This window comes from Ammodytes marinus (genome assembly GCF_949987685.1).
Source record: "Ammodytes marinus genome assembly, chromosome: 5".
In the NCBI taxonomy this organism is placed as follows: Eukaryota; Metazoa; Chordata; class Actinopteri; order Uranoscopiformes; family Ammodytidae; genus Ammodytes; species Ammodytes marinus.
The window spans coordinates 18,980,112-19,005,872 of record NC_137234.1 but is presented as its reverse complement, the minus strand read 5'-3'; the positions used below and the strand labels follow the sequence as shown (position 1 = coordinate 19,005,872).

General features: G+C 41.1%; 1 protein-coding gene across 5 annotated transcripts in view; it reads right to left on the bottom strand.

The window, feature by feature from the left end:
• Positions 1–465: 465 nt before the first annotated feature.
• Positions 466–25,761, bottom strand: part of osbpl5 (oxysterol binding protein-like 5) — a 50,981-nt gene continuing 25,685 nt past the window's right edge. Inside the window, exons 3-25 of one of the 5 annotated variants that reach the window (XM_080028270.1) lie at positions 21,570–21,639; positions 21,157–21,182; positions 18,429–18,587; positions 18,025–18,098; positions 16,349–16,483; positions 15,374–15,475; positions 14,881–15,084; positions 13,260–13,344; positions 12,993–13,155; positions 9,172–9,385; positions 7,440–7,624; positions 7,237–7,318; positions 6,242–6,340; positions 5,986–6,082; positions 5,642–5,740; positions 4,871–4,968; positions 4,658–4,747; positions 4,158–4,294; positions 3,800–3,979; positions 3,516–3,645; positions 3,158–3,272; positions 2,969–3,071; positions 466–2,244 (exon numbers count right to left, since the gene is read on the bottom strand). In XM_080028270.1, the coding sequence (XP_079884396.1) occupies positions 2,109–2,244; positions 2,969–3,071; positions 3,158–3,272; positions 3,516–3,645; positions 3,800–3,979; positions 4,158–4,294; positions 4,658–4,747; positions 4,871–4,968; positions 5,642–5,740; positions 5,986–6,082; positions 6,242–6,340; positions 7,237–7,318; positions 7,440–7,624; positions 9,172–9,385; positions 12,993–13,155; positions 13,260–13,344; positions 14,881–15,084; positions 15,374–15,475; positions 16,349–16,483; positions 18,025–18,098; positions 18,429–18,587; positions 21,157–21,182; positions 21,570–21,631 (2,775 nt within the window). In that variant the 5' untranslated portion in view covers positions 21,632–21,639 and the 3' untranslated portion in view covers positions 466–2,108. Of the gene's footprint in view, positions 2,245–2,968; positions 3,072–3,157; positions 3,273–3,515; positions 3,646–3,799; positions 3,980–4,157; positions 4,295–4,657; positions 4,748–4,870; positions 4,969–5,641; positions 5,741–5,985; positions 6,083–6,241; positions 6,341–7,236; positions 7,319–7,439; positions 7,625–9,171; positions 9,386–12,992; positions 13,156–13,259; positions 13,345–14,880; positions 15,085–15,373; positions 15,476–16,348; positions 16,484–18,024; positions 18,099–18,428; positions 18,588–19,090; positions 19,166–21,156; positions 21,183–21,569; positions 21,640–25,761 lie in introns of those variants that run through there. The other 4 variants (XM_080028272.1, XM_080028271.1, XM_080028274.1 and 1 more) reach the window with 4 other exon arrangements.

Genomic DNA, 25,761 nt, shown 5'->3' with positions numbered 1-25,761 from the left:
TTTTCACCTGCCAAGGTTCAATTCTCAGGCCGCTCAGAGGGCTCTGCAGTGACTGCCTCAACCGCTCATGTCAGTACTTGTGTGTATCCTATAGATGTTGCCACCAACGTTGTTAAGTCTTGTGTGTGACAACTGTCTTTGTTGTATATTATGGAAGGATTGTCACCTGTAGTGTTGTCTGGTCTAACATTTTCCTTCATGTGTATCCAACACCTGGAACCTTTGTCAGCTTGACTGCTGCAGTTTAGCTATGGAAAGGGAATTTGCCTCATAAAAGTACTTTGGTTTACGGTCCAATTATAGAGACCTTTTTCCCACATCAACATCTCCCTCTAGTGGAGAACATTAAACTACAAAGTAAATGACAATAGTCTGTAAAAGGAAGTAATTATCAATGTTATGAACAGCAGTGAATACAATTTTCCATTATAAGACATCAATGAGAGCCAAAGGCAGTGGCAGGGTTAAAATGTTTACTGTAGTGCTACAGTACGCAACAGGTATGAATGAAAACATTGGTCTTGTGTTCTCTGTAGTTTCTTTTCTACATGACAAACATATCAGGCATGTAGAAACCCCACAACATGGCAGTAGAGTAGAAAACAGAAAAAGAATGAAAAAGAAGAAACAAATGACGGTGTAAATAAACGCATTCAAAGAGTCGACTTCCTTCTTTGTGCTCGCCGATTCTCTCCCACTGGTTAGATGAGTACTGGCAATAGAGACTGAACTTCAAGGGTTAAAAACCAGTAAAGGCCAAGATCACAGATCTGGCTTTGTGTATCACAACCAAAATGGCTTACTCTCACACGTGCTCCCTCACACTCTCACACACACACACACACACGCAGACACACACTTATACACAAATATGACAAACTCACACAACCCTGGGAGAGCGATTGTCATCCCTGGTCTCCGTCCTCGAAGCTGAATTAGATTAGGAAGGTCAAGGTTAATCACACAATAAATACATTCTGAAATCTCCTTTTGAAACACAGACCTCCGGACAAATATATACAAATTAATTAAAAGATCAAAACAAACAACTCATTACTAAGTGTTTACATCTTAAAAAAGTCACTTGAACATGGTGTGGACCAAGATGCACACATAAACCTCTTCAATAGGGCCAAAGTGTTTGATTTTTCTCCTTTTTCTTTTTTTTTTAAATCAATGGTTCCCGTGTCCCTTCATTCACACGCTACTTCTCTATGTAACTGATTGAACACACTTGTGTCGTGGTTTAGACCAAAACAGTGCTATGCTATTATCCCTTCTGTTACGGCACTACAGGCACACAAAAACAAAGACATTCTGTTTGGCTCCCTGCCCTGCCTCAATCCTGTCATCCTTCCTTCCTATTTGTCACGACAAATACACACAGTGCTCCCTGTAAACAAGTACTCTGTCCTTTCAGATTATAAATACTGTTTGGTAAAATCATCATCATTAAAAGATGAGAGTGTATTTGAGAGTACATCAATACAAAATACACAGAATTGCACTGTTAAAGAGATTCCTTCTTTACTTGTATACGCCATGTTTTTTCTTCTTATTTTTGGCTTCAGCGTTAAGGCCCAAAATCTGGAGTGGAAGGGGGGCAGGTGAAGTCTGAGCAGTGACCTGCCTGCGCCCATAGAGCCTACTGTAGTGTAGGGACAAACAACACACATACAGGCACACGTACAGACAAACAGTATTGCAGGGCAATATTTAAAAAAAGACACTAAGGAATGGTGAAACATCCTCTCTTGTCATTTCATTTTTGTAAAATCAGTCTTCACCTTCATCATACATTTAATCTTTTTTATTCAACATTGTGAGCCGTGTCTCTTGTCTCTCATCCCTCCTCTTGTCCAAAGTGCGTGGGTGCCGGTGCTGTTTCAGTCTGGCTACACTGGGGGGTGCTGTTCCTCTCTGCAGATGACTGACAGGTGGTGTCTGTGGCTGTGTTTATTGCTATAATGTTCGTGCTCCTCCCCTCTTAGGAGGAAGTTGCCCCTTACAAACACTGATCTGAGGTCTCTCTTGTCGTGGGCAGATTAAGAGTCTGTGCTTTTTGGAATGGGTCTAATGGCAGATCAGTGCTGGAGGGAGGAGCGGCCTCAGGTGAAGACGTAGTTGATGAGGAGCTGCGACAGTAGCAGCACACAGACGACGAGACAGTGGCGGCCCGTTAGCGATACGCCGTCGTCTGTCGCCCTCTGCTGAGTCAGCTGACGACTGAGAGCCACCAGGTTCCTGTGGGGAAAAGAAGAGTGTGTTCACTAGGGCTTGGCGAGTCCAAACAATGCAAAAATCGTCACAACAGCACGCATACATCTCTTTTGGATGGATTTAAAAAGATGATGAAAGATGTGATGACCTTATCTTATATCCATCCAATGGTGGATATGAATGTATAAATTTGTGACTTACAATATATATATATATATTTATATATTATATATATATATATATATTTATACATAAAATCTAAAGTTGTACAACTATACTATTGTTACCCTAAACCTATACATGACTGTTTCCTACTGTTTCAATTTGTTTCTTTTTACCGATGAGACACTGTCCATGAGAAGGCTTTTCTTCTCAGAGGAGTGTTTTGTACCTCAGGCTTGGACTTCTTAAAGCTAAAGTGCAAAGTTCTGTTGCCCCTATGAGGAATTCTGAGTAATAACAACAATACTGTCGGTGCATCTACATGAGGTAAGCCTTCATTGGTCGTGCATGGATTTGATACCTTCTGCTGTATGTCCAGGTTTATTTCTTAGCAGTAGAAACAACAACTTAAACATTTTGTGGGCGTTTACTGGGATTTTTTTTAGCTCCTGACAGTTTGTAAACGCTGCCATACTCTTAACAGACAATCATTTATATGAAAAAGTTACGCACCATAGGTTTAAGACATCATGCTACCCCAATGCCCACCCAAAGAGTGAGAATGTTAAACGTGAGTTCTTGTCACCTCTGGATGTCCTGCTGTGTCCTCTGTATGGATGTGATGGAAGATTCTATCTGGGCGATGTCCTTTACCTCTTTATTGCACCGTGCACACTGGTTTGAGAACCCTGAGAACATTAAAAGGCGAGAACATTAGACTTCTACGCAATTTATTAATGAGTTTGGGTGTGTGTATGTGTGTGTTTAGACTGACCTTCATTATCCGATGACTCGTGTGTGGGTTCTGGCGTGGTGCTGCTGCTCTCTGTATTCTGGCTGCAGCTGGACGGCTGGCTGCTGGCCTTTCTGCGTTTTCCGTTCACCTCAGCCTGGGAGAAGGCAGAGGAGTCGTACTGTGAGTTATTCACACTTCACTGCAGATCAATTAACAGTGAACCACTAGCTGAGACAGAAAATGGGCTGGCCATGCTTGCCGGTGATTTTGGAGAACCTACATATCAAGTGCAGCCTGGCTTGACAGGCAACAGTGCAGCTTTCATTTTGATTAAATGGCCATGCCACACACCCATCAATAATATATCAGTATAGCTTTAGTTTAAAGGTGTGTTGACCTTCTGTTGGCTGGACCAGCTGTGGCTAAAGGAGAGTCCGTTGTGTTGCCTCCGGCTTTTCTCGTGGGTCTGAATCACTCCGTCCTTCTCAAACTGCACCAGGCAGCGCTCAGGATCCCAGGGCTGTGGGCTGCCAAAAGGGGGAAAAATAATAAGCTGTGGATGCTATTTCAATCTGAAACAAGCCATTATTTCCATGTTTTTCCCTCTCTAAACTAACAAGCCATCAGTGTGTGCCATCCCCTATGTTTCATTAGCTTGGTCTGGTGTGAGTGTGTTCATACTCCATATGTTTGTAGGTCCACTCTGAGGTGACAGGGTCCTGATGGAACAGTCGTGAGGTGGAGGGTTTTTCTCCTCTGTCCTTGGCCTCTTTCCTCTGAGCTTCCTCCAGCACAAACTTCTCCTGGGTGGCCCGCACCTGGTCCCGATCCATGATGGCACTGGTCACATGCTGCCACAGTCTGTCAAGAGCATGTTGAAAAGCATGAACAATGGGGCACAGAGTAGGCACGGTTAGGCTTAAAAGATATTTCTAAAAGCGGACATTTGACCTAATTAACCACATATGTAGCTAACATCAATAATAGCTGACAAATACAGGTGAAATATGAATGAAAGGATCTAGCACATGCGGTTTACCTTTCGGACTCAAACTCTCCCTGCTGGTCTATTTGGACCACTTGTCTCTTGAGGCGGCTGCTGCGGATGTCTGGGCTCGGGTTCCACAATGTCTCCTGCTGGCCTGAGCGCTTCTCATTAATGAACACCTCGCTGTCCTGAATGCAACAACGGCAACAAAACAATTCAAACAAATTCAACACACAGACTATCAATATTAACTAATAATGCAATAAAAAATGTGTTGATGTGATACTTTGTGAAATGTTTTTTTTTCCTTTATTTCGCTTATGGGGATATAACACTAGAACAACTGGAACTGTTTATACAATGTAAAATTACCAAGTTTATCTTCAAACGTTTCTATAATTTCTTACTTTCCCTTTCAGCTCTAATTATCAATTCTTCCTGTTATTACTTGAGAATGACTGAATAGTAAGTGGCAGACAGGGTTGCTGAATGGTGGGGGGGATTGAGGTGACAGTCAAGCACAGAGGCCAAAGCTGGGTAAAAGCTCTCACCCAGTGTCCATCGACCGTGGCCTGTAGCTCCTCTCCCACAAAGATCTTCCCACTGATCTGATTCACAGAGCAGGGGCCTCCAAGGAAAGGCTGCAACAAACAAAGTCCAGCGTGAAAGTTTAATTTCTGTTAACTAAGAGTGCACACTATTTACTAATGCTGACTAGTCAAGGATCTAAGAAAAAACAACTACGGTAATGAAAAGAAAGATACCTTCAGTTTGAACTCCAACTCCGTGAAACACTTTGTTTTCTCACACTCGATGGTAACCTTCCCACCCAGCTCTAGTGTCATAGTGCCGTACAGAATACCTGTAGGAGGCACAGATACAGTGTTACAGCAAAACATCCATGAACAGAATACAGATGAAAAAAAAAAAACTATATCCTATTGAGAGTAAACCTATACATTTTACATTAACACCTTAATAACTCCAATGATTCAACTACTAAAAAAATCGTCAATGGAATGTCTTTGCATTCTTATAACTATATACACACAACCTCAGCACAATGTGTTTCGCACAGATGATTATATGATGATAGATGATAGATCAAAACAACAACAATGTTTGTTTACATGTGAACGAGGTAAAGTTAGGGTGGAAAATAAGTGAAATATTTGACAGTTCGTCTGCTCATTTTAATGATGCCCCAGCAGTCAGTGGGGATTTAAAAATGTATTACCGGTAATGTGTTTTGGACTAAATCTTTTTCTGGATCTGATCCCTTGCCAATAGTATTTAAGGGGACAGTAAAGATGACTTCAACAGCATAAGAAGAGGCACAAACTCCAAAATGGACCTTTTCTCCCCCCTTAACAGTGTTTGAACAATGCTTAAACCTCTACACAATAGATTACTTCTAGGGGATGATGCCGTATTAAAGAGATTACTGTAACCTACTGTCAATGTTAACATAGCAAAGGAAATAAGGAGTATGTAGTAGTAGTGTTGTTCATCAATATGTACTGTAGATCTTTTACCTTTGCAGTGAGCATAGGGCATGGTGATGACATACTCCTCATCCCTACTCATGAACAGCAGCCTGGCTTTGCCATCCAGAATAGCTGACAAAGAGTTACCTACAACAGCAGAAGGACAAAGCAGCCTTTAATTTAAAAAAAAAAGTAAATAGAATAATAATAATAATAAAAAAAAATTCATTTCCATCATAGATCCCCATTAAAAAGCATATGCTCACAGCCATTGGGTGTGCCTCAAAGCAAGGGTGGGAGTGTATCTTGACAAAATGGTGATCTAACAATTTGCATAACTTTAGATAATGTGTGCTGGACAAACAGATTAGATGTTGTAGTATGCTTTGTACCATAGAACTTTGACTTTGCCAGGATGCTACCGCTGATAGAAAAGCCATCTTTCCTATTGCAGATATAAAAGGCAGAAATGGGTGGATGGTGGGACACCTAACAGAGGAAAGAAAAAGAGAGATAAATACATTTGAGCAGCAGAGAGAGAGAAATGGCATCTGCCAAGTATTTCACAGGTGTTTGCAGAATTGTGTAAATTATTTCACAAAAGGGAGGCATTTACTGTAAATGTGTGAGCAATGAATCTGGTTTTACCTGTTCCGCTATGTAGAACGTGCAGCTATTGCTTTGAGGATGAAGCCAGCAGCAGCGAAATGTTTCCCCCAGGATTGGGTTGTAAGGCTTCTTCAGACCCTGGAAAATGCAAAAACAAACAACGGTATGTTGGTTAGTAACAATGGTAGCTTCTCACTGGACCAATGACATTTAAAAACGTTATGTCACAGATTATAGTCCACACCCTGGAACACATTACCACTTGTCTGGACTCAACAATTCAGCAGGAAAAAGTGTGTCGCATTGCAGACACACACTCCTGCAGATGTCCTTATAATGAAAGGATATCAAGCTTCTAACAATCCATCACCAGTGTGTCTCCTAGAGGTAGTCGGCCCAAAAGGTGTCGAACAAGCACAGTTTAATCTACTGGCTGTACAATCTGCTGGCTCATGTTGGATGTTTTGCTGCCACTGGGGTAATGAATTTCTAACGAGAGGAAACTGCTGTCGCCAGTTTTTTCTACTGCAGAAATAGGCCCAAGACAGAGTCATTTGTCAAGAAATACAGTGTTACAGAATGTCATGTTAGAAGATGGTGAGCCCAAAATGCTAACAACAAGAAAAGAAAATCTTCCAGTGTTCCAAAAATGTCCTCTTCCAAGAGTGTGACAGAATTGTGTGAGTATGTGACTGCAACACTTGGAGGAATGCCCATCAACAGAGATGTTATTCAGCTGAAAGCTTTGCCAATCAGCAAACAGCTGAATCATCTAGTTACTGCGGATCCTGAAGATGGTAAAATGGAATTTGAAAAATAAATTAAATCATTTGTAAAATCTGTCAAATGTTTTCTCCAATGAACTAAAATAATAATATTTTGAAGAGAGGTAAATTGTTTGTACTGCTGCCCACCTACACCTTTTAACATGTCTTTGTAGAAAGAACAGCTGTTCACCTCTTATAATTAGGGTGGTTCTATAGTTGAGCTGATATGATAACAAGCCATCTGGTTTAGAGTCTTGCAATTCTTACCTTAGGCTTCTTGTAGAAGCCAGACAAGTACCATCTCAACACCTGCTTGATCCGACCGTATGCGCTCTCCTCCTGTGCAGCTCTGTGGCAGGAAAGGTAGCAAAGGAGACACAATCATGACAAGAACTAGATAGATAATAATTCCAGTCTTCCCCTGACTCTGAAGGCACACACACACACTTGAGTGACTTTAAGTGACTGACTGTGAGAGGAGATCAGCGTGGTAGTAGTAGTCAGACAGCTTGTCCAGGAAGGAGCGTGGCTCCAGAATGAATGTGGGCAGCACCACCTTGGACAGGTCCATGCCCGGCCTCAGCTGCTTCAGTAAGCCCCATATGAGACCCTTGTTCTCCTCCGATACACTCTCCACCTGTGACGCCTCCCCAGCCTGAAGCAACACATACAGAACAGATATGAGTGCACATGAGTGAGGGTAGCAGAGAGGCCTTATGGACTCAATGGAGGCTCTCCCGTAAGAGACCTGTGTTAAGACGACTGAGACAGCTGAGATTTTCCCAAAGCCAAGGTGTTATGTTTTAATTCGTATTGGGTCAAAGTAGGTAAGGGAGGGTACTGCAGTGCACTATGGTGGATGTGCCCAAGAATAAGAATCTGCTATCAGAACACAACCCTTAAGAAAACACTAGATGTATCGGTTTTTACATGTTGTTGCTGCCTATCTTAAAAGGGATAGTTCAGTATCTTTGAGGGTTGTATGATGTACTTAAAGCCACTACGAGTAACATGGCACGTTGGCATCCCCTTTGGACAAAAGCGGTAGTATTTTTACAACGCCCGCTGTCGCAAAGCTGTTTTCTAGCTCGTGCCAGGGGTGCGAGTGTGAACTGAGAAGGGCGCAATATAGTGCATGTCCGTGTGTTGAAAGTGTGAGGACTCTTTTCGGCTCTGTGAGAGTGGTTGACACTGCATCAACTAATGCCAGTCAGTGCTACACACACCTGTTTGCAATGAGTTGATGCAGCAGCGTCACCTAACTACTCTCTCTCACAGAGCTGAAAGATTACGTGTCCTCACAGAAAGCGAATGAACGAGAGACGGCAGTTAGTATGGATCACGATGAGGTAATGTGTTTGTGTTGTTGATGTAAATAATGACTATTTCAGATAATGGTTATCTGATGATGGTGAAGCAAAGCAAACTGTGTGTTAGTACCAACCGCTCATTCATTTAGGAGTAAACACTGCAGTCTAGTTTCGCTCTTGTGAAATTGTATACACGTTGCTTGGCAACGCCCTCTTCCCGCCCGTAGCCTATATCACTCTCCCTTTTAGCTTTTCTTCATTGCATTCTCTTTTTTTTCTTTGATGGTTCAGCCCCGTTATCAGTCATTATGACGACAAAAAACTCTCAAACAAGGCTCCCGCTCCCCTTCCCTCACCTGGAGGGATAGGCTTCTCAAATCGCGTTGCAGCGCCACACTGAAATCTGCGACCAATACGGATATGTGACCATAGAGCCTGCACGAGCGAACCGAAAATCGGACTGGGTGTGCGACCAGACCAAACGCAGTAATAAAAACTATATAAAAACGTCTTTCTTTGCACTGATGGTCTCGTTTGCTGTTAAAGGTAATTTATGATTATCAGAGGAAACATGAAGCTGTTTAAAAGATATTTAAATGTTACTCGTAGCCGCTTTAAGCAAAGTTAGTCTGTTACCAATAGAGTGCAGTGCAACATATCAGTCCGCAAATCAGCAGTTCAAAAATCAGAAATATTATAAAGCAATATTGTTAGCATTTATATACAAGGCAAAAGACAATGCTTACTTCTACTACATAGACGTCTCCCCCAAACTCCTTACAATGACTACTGACCGCCATCTCTATTGGTAACAGACTACCTATGCATAAGTACCTTATACAACCCCACTTCAAAAATACTGAACTATCCCTTTAACATATAATAGCCTCACCTCAGCCATCTCCTCTGTGCTCTGCTCTACATAGGCTGTGGCCTGGGGCCCAGGGGACAGCTCGTCTGATTGGTCCATGTCGCTCTCCCCCGTCAGCCTTCCACCGTTTTCATTGGCCGTGGTGTCCCAGTCATCGTGAGCATCGCGCTCCGATTTGTCTGATAAGCCGTCATGATCCATGTGGTGATTGCCCAGCAGCACAGTGTCATTTAACCTAATATTACCAGAGGAGAATTGAACAGCAGGGTTAGAACTTTATTAACAAAGGCAGACATATTTGACCATTGTATTGCTATAGCATGTTCACTTGTTGATTTATCTTGGCCTAATCATTAGGTTATGAGGAACAATCACAGGATTGGCTAAATTTTGTATTTAGGTTGTATCTTAATAGATTTAGAGTGGTATCATGTGTGGCTCTCATAATGTCATTACCAGGGATAAGTGGATTGAGTTTGGAAGCCTGCAGACTTTAATTACCATGATTGGGCATTAAAGATGAGTAATTCCACATGACACTACAAACATCATACTTCATTTTCATTCAGTGCTGCCAACTAACAGCTGAAACATGGCACAGACTACTGGTAAGATAGAAATGACCCGGAGCTTTAAATCATGCCGGCTTTAATAAGGATGCCTGCTGACGATGACACCCTCTGCCTCCTATCTGTAAGTGTTGTACAGAGCTTTTTAATCCTCCTCGTAAGTAGTAGTATTAGTGATAGTGTTGAATAGAGTGATTGATTTATTCTTGTAAATATTGTAAACAGAAAACCTTTTGAACAGAACAGTCCTTGGTATTTTATGGCTTTGTTTTGTGAACCTTTTTCTCCTATTATTACGTTAGGGATGTAGGAATTTTCTTTTGTTTTATTTTGTTAACAGGGAAGTTATTTTGTCTAAAAGAAAATATTTTCTGTTTGTTGTTTTGGCAGTGCTCACCCCAAAGTCTTACCACCTTATTATAGGGTAAATAACTTTTGTTTTGGACTGCATCTTCTGTTGTCACGGCAGATATTTGAGAGTTGGGAAGAAATTTACTTTTAAATACTGCCTGACCTGGGCAGCCTGGAAGTATTTCATAAATCAGATCTATCTGGTTTCCAGGACAACAAGACCACATGACACCACCACATCCTTACCCTCCTTCATTTTCCAACTCCCATTCACCTTGACTGAATGTGCCTGGCTACAATCAGCGGACACAAACAGGGTAATGTATGCAAATGAAAACACACATACATGGTTATGTATGCAAACACGTTCATGCTATCGTAGACATGCGCACGCACGTACATGTGCACACACATAGTTGGTATATAACCAATTCAAACTGCATCCTGTGCTGATTTATCTATATCTTAATGTGGAATTTTCCATTCTCAACACATCACACACAGCACTGTAAAAACCACAATTATTTTAAAAGAAAGAGAAACTAAAGAGGTGGAGGAAGTCACGCATCAGCTTCTAAGGTCCAAAAAAAGCAGAAGCAAGGACGAGTAAAAGAAGGGGATGCAGGGGTGAAATTGACAGCTTAAAGGGAACATCGTGGTTTCAATCCTACAGCCATTTTACAAGTCAGACAGTGGACATCTGTGTACACCAATGGGTGCACACACACACACACACACACACACACACACACACGCAGTCACAGACACAGAAATTAAATTTGGTCCTAATCATAGCCTTCAACAGAATATTTTTTAGGTTTCAAGTCAGATTTTTCACAAATCCTCTACACTTGGGATTCTAACAAAAGCAGACAAACATTACAACAGGGGAGGACAATTGCAGTGTGTCATTAGCCTCCAAAATAACATTGAGTTATAGGATAAGACAAGTCACAAAAAACGTGTAGGTAGCTTATTTGCCCTGTCAACAAATGGAAGGGAAGGGAGTTCAAATTTCAAAACGCCTGAGGGCTCAACAGACCTGAATAATCACATTCCTAATCACTCTGTGAAACACTAAGCAACCAGTACTGTTATTTATTAACCCAAACACACCCTGGAACCGAGGCAGCTCTCCTTACCTCAAAGACATACGGCATACAGACAAAACTCTTCTTCAGAAATCAGAACACCACAGACGATGTTACCAGTGAATTTAAACACAGGCACGGCCTGTTCTTCTGTCCTCTCCTGCGTGTACGTATATGTTTTTAAATCTAGTCACAAAAAAGGTTCCGTTTTTTTCCCTCGATTCCGGCACGCCTTCTTCCTGAATGTGTGTGTGTGGATATTTCTGTCCGTGTGCCAATGTGTGTGTGTGCGTGTGTGTGCGTGCGTGTGCGTGTGTGTTTGTGTGCAGGCTTGCAAAGGCTGCGCTGCTGCCGTCTCTTTCTGGGTGGTGTATGGTTCACATTCTATTTCATCTTCCTGCTCCTCTGTCAGTCACGTGACCACACAGGCTGCTGTGATTGGCTGGGAGAGGAGCAGGAGAGGAGGGAGAGCTGGGAGAGATGGCCAGAGGGAGGGCTCAGTCATGTGGGGTAGCTGAGGGTAGGAGGGGGTTGGGGAGGAAAAGGATGTCTAATGTAGGATGTAAATAGTACACAAACCGTTGTGTGCACGCTAAAGAACTAATGGGAATATTATGATGGATAATTACTGATAAGTATAGGGAATTAAAAAAAAGACAAAGACATGCATAATCACAAGTAGAGGCAAACTATAAATATTCATCATTAATAATAATAATGCTAAAGTAGGATTCACTATAAGTAGAGCTATTGGTAGAAATAATAACATACACATCCTGGGTGGAGTTCAGTTGACTGAGGGTGTTCATGTTACACATTAGTTAATGGATTACCAAACTGGATATTACTGGATACAGGCCTGTTTCACCTCTAAAGTTTCAAATGTTTTTACCATATGATTCATAATTGAAGGATCAGCTAATATGTCTTCATGCTGTTCCTGTCTTTGTGTGGTCATAGCATGACATAAACTTATGTTGGGACACTCTTAACTGATTTTATTGATCATGTTCACAAGTACACATGTGTGAATTCCTCCATGATGTATACCTGTCCTGCATCTGACTTAAGGTGGGTATGGTTTTGTGTCACACAGTCTCAGGAAAAACCAGATATGGAGTAATGTATACATTTGTTGCTCTGTCTCAATAGCAGACTTCTACTTATAAATTCTATGCAAGATTGTGTATCTTGAGATATCCCCACGTGTGACTGTTAATACAAATACTGAATTAAAATAGCACAACAGTAAACAGGATTTTTAATTTAAAAATTGAAAGAGAAGTTTCATGAGAGCAGCTGTAAAAAGAGTATGTTTATGTGGAATGCATCTATGTGCATTAAACAATATAAAGGTTTATTATGGAAATTAAATACAACTGAGACACATGTCCTGGCTTTTACAGCATGCAGTTTACTAATGTCCAAACATGGCATAAGGTTCACAGGATTGCATTTGATATGCTCCACTCCACAACTAGAAATGTCTGGCCCTGAATGACCTTTAATCACACTTGAATGTGATAAAATGTGAAATTGTACGAGAATGGTACTATAATGTCTTTTGCATTAGAGACTAGAGTTTTGCACTTAACAAAGAAAATCTCTGGCAGTCCATGTTCAGCTTGTATTCTGATTTATGATCAGATCTCACGAAGTCAAAAACATCATAAATGTATTTGGCAGAAATGCCAACAGTCTTCTCTGTGTGAATTGGCGAGCACAGACACTTGGAGTATGATTACAGAAAACATAGATCATCCAATAAATGTAAGATGAATTATTTGCGAGGTGCTCTCAGGGCATGCAGCTTAATGAGTGTTGTACTTACTGTAGCAGCTCTGCATCAGTGAGCACAGTGGACTGCAGCAGGTGGAGTATATGGGAGGATTCTGAAGGCGTGCAGATATCTACCTCTCTCCCACCTTTGCTTGTCAGCTTGCAGAGACTGGAGCAGCTGACAGCCAGCTCCAAGGCATCCATCCAGCACCGACCTGGACAGAAACACACAATTTAGAGACGAAAAAAAAGGCCTTCGATACATTTCTAATTAAAAAACGTCCCACTACCAACCGAAACAGCCACACATAAGGCTCACCGTCAGACTCAGAAGCTGCTCTGAAGATCAGGTAGTTGCTGGGTAGAGGCTGCGTGATGGAGCCAACGTTCTCTCCTTTGGGACCCTGAGCATATGGATTAAACAGAGAGTCACCATGCATGCGTTCAAGTCATGTTGTACCAACAGAAACAAATGGCTTCCTCAGGGCCATAGGCAATGGAGCACTGAACAGAATAATGAATTACTTAGAAATGAAAACTAAAATGAATAGCAGTGACTAAAACTGAGCGTCACTATTAACTGACATGAAATATAAATTACAGATTAAAGGGGTTAGGTTTGTATCTACAAATCCAAGTAAACCCTTCCTTTGCATTCAGTATCACTAAACCAAATTATAATAAGAAATTCCAGTATTGACAAAAAGTTTTAATGCTGTGTAGGCAATTTCATGTAAGGCCATTAACTCTAATGTACATTACTATCAGTTTCAGTGTCTTTTTTTAATGCTACCCCTAGGAAGCACTTAACCCATTGATGACGGCTGCTGCGCGACGCCACATTGCATCTCCTGCCGGCTGCTGCGTAGCGCAGCATTGTTACTTTATCTAATTTTCATGGCGTGCACAGCATAAAATGCACCGTCATTGGTTCAAATACACATGAGGTGGGTTTTGTTGATTTTTTAAGACCACGTGACCACCCAAATGTTGTGTGGTTTGCCGAAAATCACGTAAATCAAAAAATAAATAAATAAAAAATAAATATAAAAAAAATACGCCGACTGTGTCCGTGATAGTGTATTACAGAACAGTTAGTGGCGTTTGGTGCGCAGAATCAAGGTCTACTATAGACTACTGACAAAAATCACACAACACATTGCATCTATTTATTAACAATATTTATGAATTTAGGCTATATTTTGCTGCTCCAACTCAAATTCAGCCCAGCCAGGCAATAGTTAAGTTTCAGTTTCGTTTTCATCTCCGTGGTATACAGCCGTTTGGACCAGCTGATTGGCTCCGGACAGCCGGAGTCAGTGTGCGTTCCAGTTGTACTGGGAAGTTGGATTTATGGTGCCAGTGATAACTGAACTAAATAATAAAATAAAGCTATCTCCTCCTTCTTGTATCTGTCTATCTTTGTCACTACTATCCATGCTAAAAGGAAGAAGGATTATAACCTCATTTGGCACATTATTTTTAAATATTTTATATTATTTATTATTATTTTTTCTCCCCCATCTAATTTTGACAATTTTTAGAAAAATGTGTTGGTTTGTAAGCGCTAAGGGAGCATGTTTAAATACAACCTGTGAACCTTAACTTTTAAATGTGTTTTATTTCATGTTTCTATGTGCTACACAGAATTAGATGTTAAGGTTTTGGTAGACTTGACAATTCATACTATTTTTTCAGAAAACCATCAGGCATTAAGGACATGCATCCTAGATTGCCATAGTCATCAATGGGTTAAATCACAAATTCCTTGACTTGGGGCATTAGCCGTGTTTGTATTGATCACACAATTGATCACAAAACACAATATAAAAGTATCCTTATGTTGATAGGTTTATTTAGATATATCTCACAATTATAACTGTAGTAATCCGTTATCACTGGGTTTAAAAAATGCCAGCAAGGCAACAAACATGTCTGACCTTGACAGCCCAGATGGATTTGTCGAGTGGATGGTAGAGCTTGAAGCAGAAGCCGTCCTTCTTGGAAGGTCTCTCAATCAGCGTGCATGCACTGAGCAGGATGGTGCCCACCCAGTGGTCTGATTTGGGGGTCTTATAGATTAAAAGAACTCCAGGCTTCAGGGCACACCACAGCTTGGTCCAGCTCTTTAAAGAGCCCCGGATCTAAAGGAGAATAATTAATGAGACAGGAGGAAATTTTAGTCTGAACACATACTTGAGAAAGTTATTTTTTTTAAATACACACAACAAGAAAGTGAAGGATTGACATGCAATGTGCAAACAAGGTTAACTGTGTTTTTTTAACTGAATTGTAGAATTGTTGCACAACTATTTGTTATAGCAGATTTGCAAATTGCAACTAGGATGAATGATAATGTGTGAGTGACTACAGAGATATCCTTATTCAGGATAGCAATGAAGCAGCTTTGTCTAATAGACAACGTCCCCACACCTTTAGCCAGTTGGACATGATGACAACACTGGGATCCTTTAGAGCGGTAAACAGTTCTTTAGCTGCCCGTTTCTTTTCTTGCCTGTAGTTCTGCTTTTGGACCTTTGAACAGAGGAAAAAAAAAGAAAAAGACATGAATGAGTCATCAGTCCAACTGCTTAGAGGACTGATTGGAGAATACAAACACTAGGTGGAAGCAGAGTCAAACAAATGCTAGCAATCATGTTGGCATTCTGTTGCCGTTTGGTTATTCTAACATAATTCATTGTTGATCATTTGTAACACACAAATGGGTGCACGCTTAAAGGATCATTACAAAAAAAAATCAAAAAAAGGTACCCAAATGGCTTGTGTACATTTAACCGACTGAGCTTAGACCAGGGGTTTTCAAAGTGTGAGAGAGTGAGCCCCCCCTCAGAGAACAAATTTCAGCGGAGCCCCCCCCCCCCCAAAAAAAAATGTTTTCTAAATCCCTGTGTTTTGAAAGATCTTTTTTGAAACATTCTAAAAAAGATTGTGCAAATGAAATGTGAAATGCATGAATCTGGTGCACTTTGAGAGGAAAATTCAGAGGCTAAATATGAGGAATTTTGTGTGAACAAATCATTTGGAGACATTGGGTCTGATGAATTAGAAGCTATTGAAGAAAGACACATGGATTTTCCTTCGAAATATTAATTTAAAATAAAAATATTTATGCAGGGACCCCTGGGTTGGGCTTGGCGTTCTTTTGCTTTAACAAGAACTATTTCTCTGTAATATAATGAATGCATTTAAATGCAGTGAGAGGAACGAAGCAGAAGAACTCTTGTCCAGCTATGCCGTGATCTTAATATAAAAAACATAAACTACATTTTTTTTCTTCACATATTCATCCACGCCCCCCCTGCCATAACCCCGCGCCCCATAGTTTGAAAACCACTAGACAAATATTGAAGAGAGAAATGACATGCACTTTATGATGAATCCCCTTACCTCATAATCCTGAACATTTTGCACAACTGTCTCATGCATGGATGTCGTGTGTACCTTGAGAGACTCTTTCCGTGCCAGCTTCTCTGTGGGCGAGGGGCAGTCCTTCTCAACACCATTAAAAATCCTGGACTCGGACTGGAGGAGGGAGTGAAGGAGAAGAGGAGACATTCAGTTAGGATGAAGTGGCAAAAAATAAATTTAAACCAGAAGACAAATACTAAATTTTTTGTAGAGTGCACAAAAAATAACAATTGTAAAATATTGTCTCTTATCAAATCTAGATGAACAATTATGATTAACAATCACAACAGCATTTCATCATACTTTAGAAGATAATTATGCAGCCCTTATAAACAAAAACAAATACACCATTAGCTTGTGTGGTGTATGGCCTCAAGAGTTAAAACAACTTTACTTGCTTTCATTATCAACACACAACATTGTTTAATTGTTCCCTTTGCCACGTAGCACATCTGATCTGCCTGCACTTTGTATAAGGCTGGTGGGTGGCGCCTTCAGCAGGCTCAGTTCTGGTGTGTGACCACAAACCCACTGACTTCCTTCCTCGGTTAGACAGCAAAGGGCCTTGACATTCTCCATTGAGCAGTAAATAAAGATTAGAATCTCTGTGGAAAATGATGATGGGATTTCACTGTGATAAGTAATTACACAACCACTAACTGTGTATGCACTAAACCAATATGACTCACGGTATTAATTGTTGATCCCACACAGGCCTTTCTATTTGTGTTATAAGAAGACATTCTTAAAGCATTTTGCACTATTACAACCTTGTATCAATGACATCATGCAACGGGGTAAGGCTAAACTCAGTGGCCTATTGTCCCATAAGGGCTTTCAGGATGGGAAAAAGGTCAAACAGGCCAGAGATGCAGCTGCGCCTGTGAATTATTTCGGCTATAGGCTATATTCTGTGCAGCTGCATAACACCAATAAGAGAGGAAGCAAGACAAGATGAGAATACCCGGTTGCCATTGGAAACATTTATTGACAACTCCTAATTAGTACTACTAAGAGTGAGACTAGAGACATGTAAGGACTGATACAACATAACCATGAGGCAGCAACAGGCCAATAAAGGTCTGGGTTGACAAATACATAGCAAGTGTGCTAAGCATACAGTTCCCACCACGGCTCTGACATACAATGCACACAGCTTCCATATGACTTGCCAATGGAGCAGTGTCTTGACTCTAGAAATGTATTCATTGGGGCGCTCCGGTGGCGTAGTACCATATTGGCTCAGGCCTCGTTGCAATGGTTGCGGGTTCGCCCCGTGGACCTTTACTGCATGTCATCCCCCCTCTCTCTCTCCCCATTTCAACTCTGTCCTATCAAATAAAGCTTGAAAATGCCGAAAAAATTCTTATAAAAAAAAATATATATATTAATTACATACAATACAGAGAAGCCCACTCAGCCATCTGACTGAACCAAACAAAGCTTTTGTGGCAGACGATTCCTAACTCTCGAATGGCTGTGTGTATTCATGATATATTTACTCCGTCTCAAAACAAGGCTTCAACAATTGGAGGTTTGTCTTAAAATTCTTCATACTCATCATACAATGTAAAATGCAAGGGCTGTGTGCTCATCCAATGAGTCAGTTACAGTGAATCGTTCAAAAGCTGCCCAATCAGGGACTGTGTTCTTACCTTGCTGCCTGGTGATTGGGCAGGACTAAGTTCATTACTCATCATGGAGAGGCCGTTCGCGTCCGGCTCACTGCCTGGGGGGAACCCACAACACACAGACACATACAATTGAACTCAGTGGCTAGACCTGTCGACAGACAGGTGAAGCATGACAGCCCCAGTAGCAACTAATAAGTCGCAGTTGAGGTTCGTTGATTTGTATGGTACACCATCATTCGACAGACACTGGATTCCACAGGCACATGTCACTGAAATATCATATTTTGTCATTTGCTGTACTGCTGGTATCTTGGCCAGGGCTCCCTCGGAAATAGATATTGCAATCTCAATGGGACTCAAGTTAAATATACAGTAGGTTTAATATTAATTGTATTCACGTTTGTGTGCCAGCTTTGATCTTTTACCTGGGCTGCTAAGGTTGCAGAGGTCGTTGTCTCCTCCATAAGACAGGTTTCGTGTGAGTGGGCGGGTGTCAATTTGGGGTGGTGAGATGGCATTGGGGCACAGAGAAAACCTCCGTTGGAACAAATTCTCCTCCTTCATGGTGACAACCTGCTCGTCCTCTGCAAGAGGGGAGAAGCACAGGAGGAAGAAAGGAGGAAAGGGACAATTTGGAAAGGAGGGAGGAAACAGAGGAATGGAAGAAAGAAGAGTCAGATTAGAACAAAGGGTTACGTTCAAGATTGTGTTGTTCATCTTATATTAGAATATAACAACAGTCCTAGTAATTCATCCTGTCTTTGAAGCTCTACTTCTATTGAATACGCTTACTTGTTGACTCTTCCTGCGTCACTGACTCTTGAGCTCAGACCTGATTCGTGATATCTATTGGTCAGTCTAGATGCCCCCACTCTTCCTCTCCTCTCGAAACACTAACAAAGCCCTACTGTACGAGGACATGTCAGCTTGTCCACATAATAGCACTGTGCGTGGCAGTGACAAGCAGTTCAGACTACACATTGTCAGTGTATGCGACAGATAGCGTCTTCAACTAAGTTCAGACATTGTCCACAGAGACCCAGTGTCCAACAGTATTACCACCACTCCTCCATCCTTCTTTCCTTACTGCCTGCATCAAGCGGCTCCAGTCCACAAATTGCTTCTCCCCAAAAACCTGCTGCGTCTTCAGTTTCTCCCTCAATATCCACAGGGAAACCATCCAGTAATGAGATGCACATCTCTGCACACAAAAGGAGACAAACGTAGCTACTGCAGATCAGTGCAGTAATAGGGCTGTGGCTCTGCAGCTGCATGTTGTCATTGTGCGGTGTATGATTTACAGCAGTAAGTGGATTAGTCATATTTATAGGCCACACTGTGCCCACATAAAAGGAGACAACACACACACAGTTTTGTAAGTCTGTACAGTTCAGAGTAGAGAGTCAGAACTTTGTCAAGATGTTAATGAGAAACATGTTTTTCTTCTTGACCCGGCTACACAAACACAGCACCAAGCCTCTCTTTGCCCATTTTCTTCTCTCTCTTGTGCCTTGCTTTCTCCTCTACTGAGCTCTGCAACTATTGACAAGTTGCAAACTATTCATAGCATGTCATTCACAACCGTTAAGGGTCAGGGCTTGTTTCCAGATGGATCGTTACACTTGTTCAAACAGGTGGCGGGTTGATCACAGCAAAATCGGAGCTGGCGGTAAACCACTCGGGGATATGGAGCGTAGCGGTTACCACCTGGGTCTGCCTATGCTCTGCTCAAATCAATTTAATCCCATTCATTTTGTTTCCATGCACAAACACATACAGTAGATAACACCTGATGACTCGCAGCCTACAGAGCTGTCTCGCCTACAAGTCCACCGTTGCATCAGCCGAGAACAGCGTGTTACATGAAATTCATTCATAGAACATGCTCAGAGGCTGATTCATATTTTTACTATCCCACGTTATATAACTTAGATTATACTAGCGCATGAGGCAAAAGCAGTATGTCAAAGTGTACATGCTGGTTTGTGACGTAACACCTGCAAGTTGACAATTGCTTGAACTTAAATTTGGGAAAAATAGTGCTAGACGAGTTTTGGCAGTTAACAAACTGTGCCCTCCCTTTTATAGTACATATATGCACCTATTAATAATTAAAAAAATACACAGGCACACTCACATCGGTATAACATACAGTCAGGGACACCACACCCTGCTTCCCTCCGTTTTCTACCCTGCCTCTGTGACTCATTCTCTCCATTAATTGACTCCATTCTCCATTCTGATCTTGCAATCTCTTCTGTGCATTTCTTCCTCCCGCCCTTTGCTCCTTTGTCCTTTCAAAGAGGCTGCCGTAAACAATCGAGATATGACAGTGAAAAGGTAAATGTAATTTTCTAAAGATAGGAGACTTATTTGTCCTTGTGGAGCAAGTCTATTAATAGCATTACTGCAGCGCATGTGTGCATCTGTAGTACAGTGCCGAACCCTGCGGTGCCATGCAGGCAGCGTGGAAAAGAGCATGAGGCTTTGGGATTACAAAACAGTGAACACATTGGGCTGACAAACTGTACAGAGACTGACGAACAGAGAAATAATACCGCTTACAGAGCAGGCACAGAGGCAGGTCAAGATGTGGGCATGCAGGCAGACAGACAGGATAAACCAATCACAGCTGGTTCTCACAGCTGCAGGGCGGGATTTGCCGAGAGGAAGACTGTGAGTGTGTACAGGAGCATATTACGCAGTCTAGACTGAGCATGGGTGTGGAAGGAATCTGTGCATGCGTAATGGGCTTGTGTTGTGTGTGTGTGTGTGTGGGCCTGACAGCTGACCATATACGGAGGACATTCCAATAGTCCTGTTGTGCGTGGCGTTTGTCGAATGACGTAGTGGTAAAAAAATTAGTGCGTGGATGTGCATACGTGACAATGTCTGTGTGCCTGCCTTGTTGCTGCAGACTGAAAGGGGAATAGCACATGCATACTATTGCCAGAGGAGAGAGGAAATGCGCCTCTCCAACCAGCAAATCTAAGCAATGGTGTCAAAGCCAGCCACATTCAGTGCACCTTTCACACAAACAGACATACGTAAGTGCTCAGATCACATATACTATCAGCAGTAGTGCTCTGAGTTAGGTGATGTAAAACAGCCTCTTACAAATACAGCTAAAAGCATTCATAAGTGACACTTTACCTTGTGACGTGGGGATAGGAGAAACCCTGTAATAGAGGGAAATCTTGTTCACTCTCAGTGAATGTTTTATCCATGTCACAAACTGTATTTCTTTAAAAAGGGAGAAAATGTGAGAGAAATCTCTCCAAGGAGAGATCTAAGCAGCCATTTCAATTAATACTGGAACACAACATACAATTGTGTTCGACCTCAACTCTCAAAACATACTGTACACAGTACTTTAATCTACCAAAGTCACAGGTGCTGGGCTAATGTTTACCCAGTGATAGGGACATCTTGTGGAAAAGATAACAGCAAGGTAGCAGCATCGGGCCAGTCAATAACAAGCATGCCTCTGTCACAAATTAACCTTGAACTATGAGGGAAAAGGACAGATAAAACAACATCAACAAAAGCATGTGACCCACAGTTACCTTGACGAGGTGGAAGCCCTTGTCTCGCTGTCGCATGGGGCATGCTCATTTTCAGTAATCATTACACCAACTGGGAGAAAGAGGGAGGGAAAACAGAGGGAGGTGTCTGAAAGGGAAAATGTTTACAAGTTCTAACTTGTACATTGTTAATATGCTTGACTGATCTAACTAACACAATTCTCAGTCTCTCTCGGGGACACACAAGGATGGATGTAGCGGCTTATATACATAGTATCCTCAGCTGTATCATGGTAAAGGTTACTATAGTTTGCATTATGTTCCACAAATTCAGGTTAGCTAGAGAGGTTGTGTCTAGTAAACAGTTTCTAACTAAGCCAATCCACAATTCTCTCTCTCTATATATATATATACACTGTGTGTGTGTGTGTGTGTGTGTGTGTGTGTGTGTGTGTGTGTGTGTGTGTGTGTGTGTGTGTGGGGTGGGAATCTCTTGGCACCTCACGATTCGATTCCGAGGTCAACGATTCGATTCAAAATCGATTCTCAATGCATCTCGATGCAATTTTTTTTTTACGTACATACCTATGTGTGATTTTCAAAAATATATTTATATACACATCTGAGTTTGCTACTCAGAGTTTGCTAATCACTTCCTACTTTTGTGATGATCATTAAATACAATCAACAGATGAATTACCTTCTCTAATATTGTATTAGAGAAAAAGCTTTTCTTGTCACAAATTTGACTTTCTATGACCAGTGCAATAATCAATGCAGCTTGCACACAATATGGAAGTATGTAAAAACTAAACCGATTCAGTTTAATTTTCTTTCTACTCTTGTGAATCATGTTTCTATAGGATTTCTATTTTATTATTTTCTATGTCATTTCAACACATTGTGCAAAAAGTATGGCTTGGAATTCAGCTCTCATACAAAAACGTAAACAGACACAAAGCCAGTGCAGGTCATATGGGTTTGCTGCTCTCTGCCCTTTTGTCGCCACTTTTAACAACTCACACTTGTGTGGCGTGCATGCGCAGTGGCGCAGGAAATACTAATATTAAATACTAGTAAAGTAAACTTTACGATTTTTTTTATTTTTATAAATCGATTATTAACTTTTATGAATCGATTCGGAATCGTTCGAGAGAGAATCGCGATTAATCGGAAAATCGATTATTTTTCCCACCCCTAGTGTGTGTGTGTGTGTGTGTGTGTGTTTGTGTGTGTGAGTATATATATACATATTGTATAGATATATTCTTGAATCTGGCTGAGGCAGATTACTTAACTGTACACAAACAAACATACGCAGCACATTTGAACAGTGGGGTATCATGCTGGGATTTGGCATTGGCACTAGGAGCATTTCTACAACTTTGATTAGACACAATCACAGAGAAAAAACAGAGCCTCGAAGATAGTGGGGGTCCATAAGTAAACTTCAGATAAAATCAGAGCAAGAGACAAGTAAATATCTGATCCCTTTATCAAAAGACTACAATAATGACTGTTCATGGTTGCCAGTGATCTAGAGCACTTATCCCCAACCTGCAAGGACTGAACAAGGATATGATATGAGTCTGAACAAAAGGTGAATAATTATATTACTGAGAATGTTGTGGTTGACAGTCACAAGGTGGTCATTACATCCTGACTACAGCAACTAGCTAGTAGACATGAGCAAATAACAGAAATGTAGAGAGCTTTAGAAATGCTCTGTTTCTTTAGAGGACGAGGGGAAATAAAAGACGCAATGTGTGTTGTTGACCTACATAATGTTAGAACCTAACCTCTATTATTTATTGCAGTCGTGACTCCCCTCATGACAACAGGTCGCCAACAATGATGTTGGTTTCAAAAAAACAGTTTGTGTGATACAAAAAGGATTGCGAAGAGTTGGTTACACAACTTCAGCTCAAACACTGCCATTTGCTACTTCTTTCTAAGAGCTAAGTATATGGGATGATTTTAAGCAAAATAATATATGAAAAAGTTGACTGATGCACTTTGCTACATTTAATTTAAATTTGCCGTCATAATGTAAGTTTGGTAGAGGTAACTCTTTCAAATCAAATCAAATTCTGAGATTAAAACCTAAATTAGTAGAATTCTGACAACGCAGACACATTCAGTCTCTGACATACTGCACATTTTGAGAAAAACTATATTATCAAAATAAAAACAACCATCCTTACCACTTGCCCTGCATTTCAATAACTAACTAACTAACTGATCTAACCCATGACAGCTGCTCATAACACTTTAAAATTCTTAAAAAAATAAATAACAAAATAAAGAAAGTTGTTGTAGAAGTATACCATTGTTGCTTCAAGAACAGCAAAACTACATTGTGGGTCTGTGTTTGTGTGCGAGAGACTTTCATTTCTGACAGGCAGCATCAAGCCAGCTGTTGCTAATATGATGGTACAGATTAATTCCAGACACTCAGTATCCTGCCATCACTCCATCTGTCCTTCCTTCAGCACCCCCAACCCTGCTAACCCCATGTCTCCAGCGACGGCAGCGCTAATGGATGGTTGGCCATATGACCTAGATATACACCAATAGGCTGTAGTCAAGTATAGTATCTGCATCAATAATGAACACCATAACATACCATAGCAGACAGACCACTTGTTTTCTCTTTTAAATGGGGAGGGTTTGGACGAGCACACTCATGCGATATAGTTTTAATCGACCTTCACATCCTAAAAAACTAATTATTGGGGGCGCCCTTAGCTCAGTTGGTAGGGCAACCTAAGGCAAAGCATTGTTAAAATAAATAATATAATATAAAACTATCAGGATTCAGGTCAGAACAGTGTCAAAGCCACCATTAATTGAAGTGAAATTTTAAATACACTCTCCCCTAGGTCAGTCCTCGCTAATTCCCTCACCAAGTTAAGGTACTCCAAGTATTTAGTAAATAAATATAAAACTCTACCAAGTACTCCACCAAACAGTTGCACGGTTTCAGACTGAGAATTAGGAGATGATGCCTTGAAAAACGTTCAGACTACTGCACACTGAAATCATTCAATTAAATGTCTAACTAGGTATAAAAAAATTAAAAAACAGAAACTACCGACACGAAGAAGGCAAAACTAGGTCTATACTGCTATAAAAAAGGAGATGCAGGAGGCTAATTTTGTGGTACTCTGAGGGAGGATGTGTGGTTTGGTTATTCTATTCTGAGTCTTGTGGAGCGTGCAGGTATATTTTAAGAAACTCACATGGAGAAAATGCCTTCCAGCCAGACTTCCCCTTTTGATCTTACTTAAAATAGGAATTGTTCTGTGGGGACTGTGGGTGGTCCATAACAACTGTAAAACATGACTTCATCTTTGTAACCAACCACTATTTCCACCACCATGTATTACCCATCATGCTCGAGCCTCTGTGATGCTGCAGTAATGTCAATAATTGTACATCATGCAGCTGTTCTATGACCGTCTATGCACTTTCTAAAATGTCTTGCTCATCTGATGGAGTGTCAGGGAAACTTGTCAGAGGTTATATGGTTCTAGCTCAGCTGTGACCTGAGCCTTGAGGGGAGGAGACGGTAAAGATTTTAATTAGGCACAGTACCTCCACTGTCCCATGTGCTTTAGGTAAGACTGTCAGGAGACACAACCTCCAATTGTACACACAGCTGGTTTCTGAAAACAGATTCAGGCTTTGGCCAGCCAGAAAGGGAAAAAGCAAGGTAAACAAACATAGCCTGAAACTGAGAGCTATGATTCCCTACAAGGGGGTTGGATATGAGCTGAGAGTCTGCTTAAGGCTCAGGGTGAAGCGTAAGGGTGCAAAGAAGCACCACCATGTATCTAAAAACAGAGATCGAGATATGGCTAGGCTAGGTTCTGTAAACCGGAATGTAAACAAGGGGTAAACAGTACGTACAGGTAGCGGATCGCGAGGAGATATTCCCTGATTTGGGAAAAAAAAAGTTAATTTGACAACAAGCCTTCTCCAGAATCGCTGAGTCCACCTTTATTGTACTTTGAGAGGCTGTAGTCATGAAAATAATCTTCACCCTGACACATCCTCTCTTCGACTGTGCAGATAAACTCACCACCAATCATTCTAATGAGCCAGAAGTGATCATTGAGAGGGATTAATGTTGTGTGACTAAATACTTTGTATTTTCAGCGTAATGTTGCATAGTGTGCCTTTAATCAAGTCATAATTTCAAATTATTCTCTGGTTGAAAAAATATGCAGTG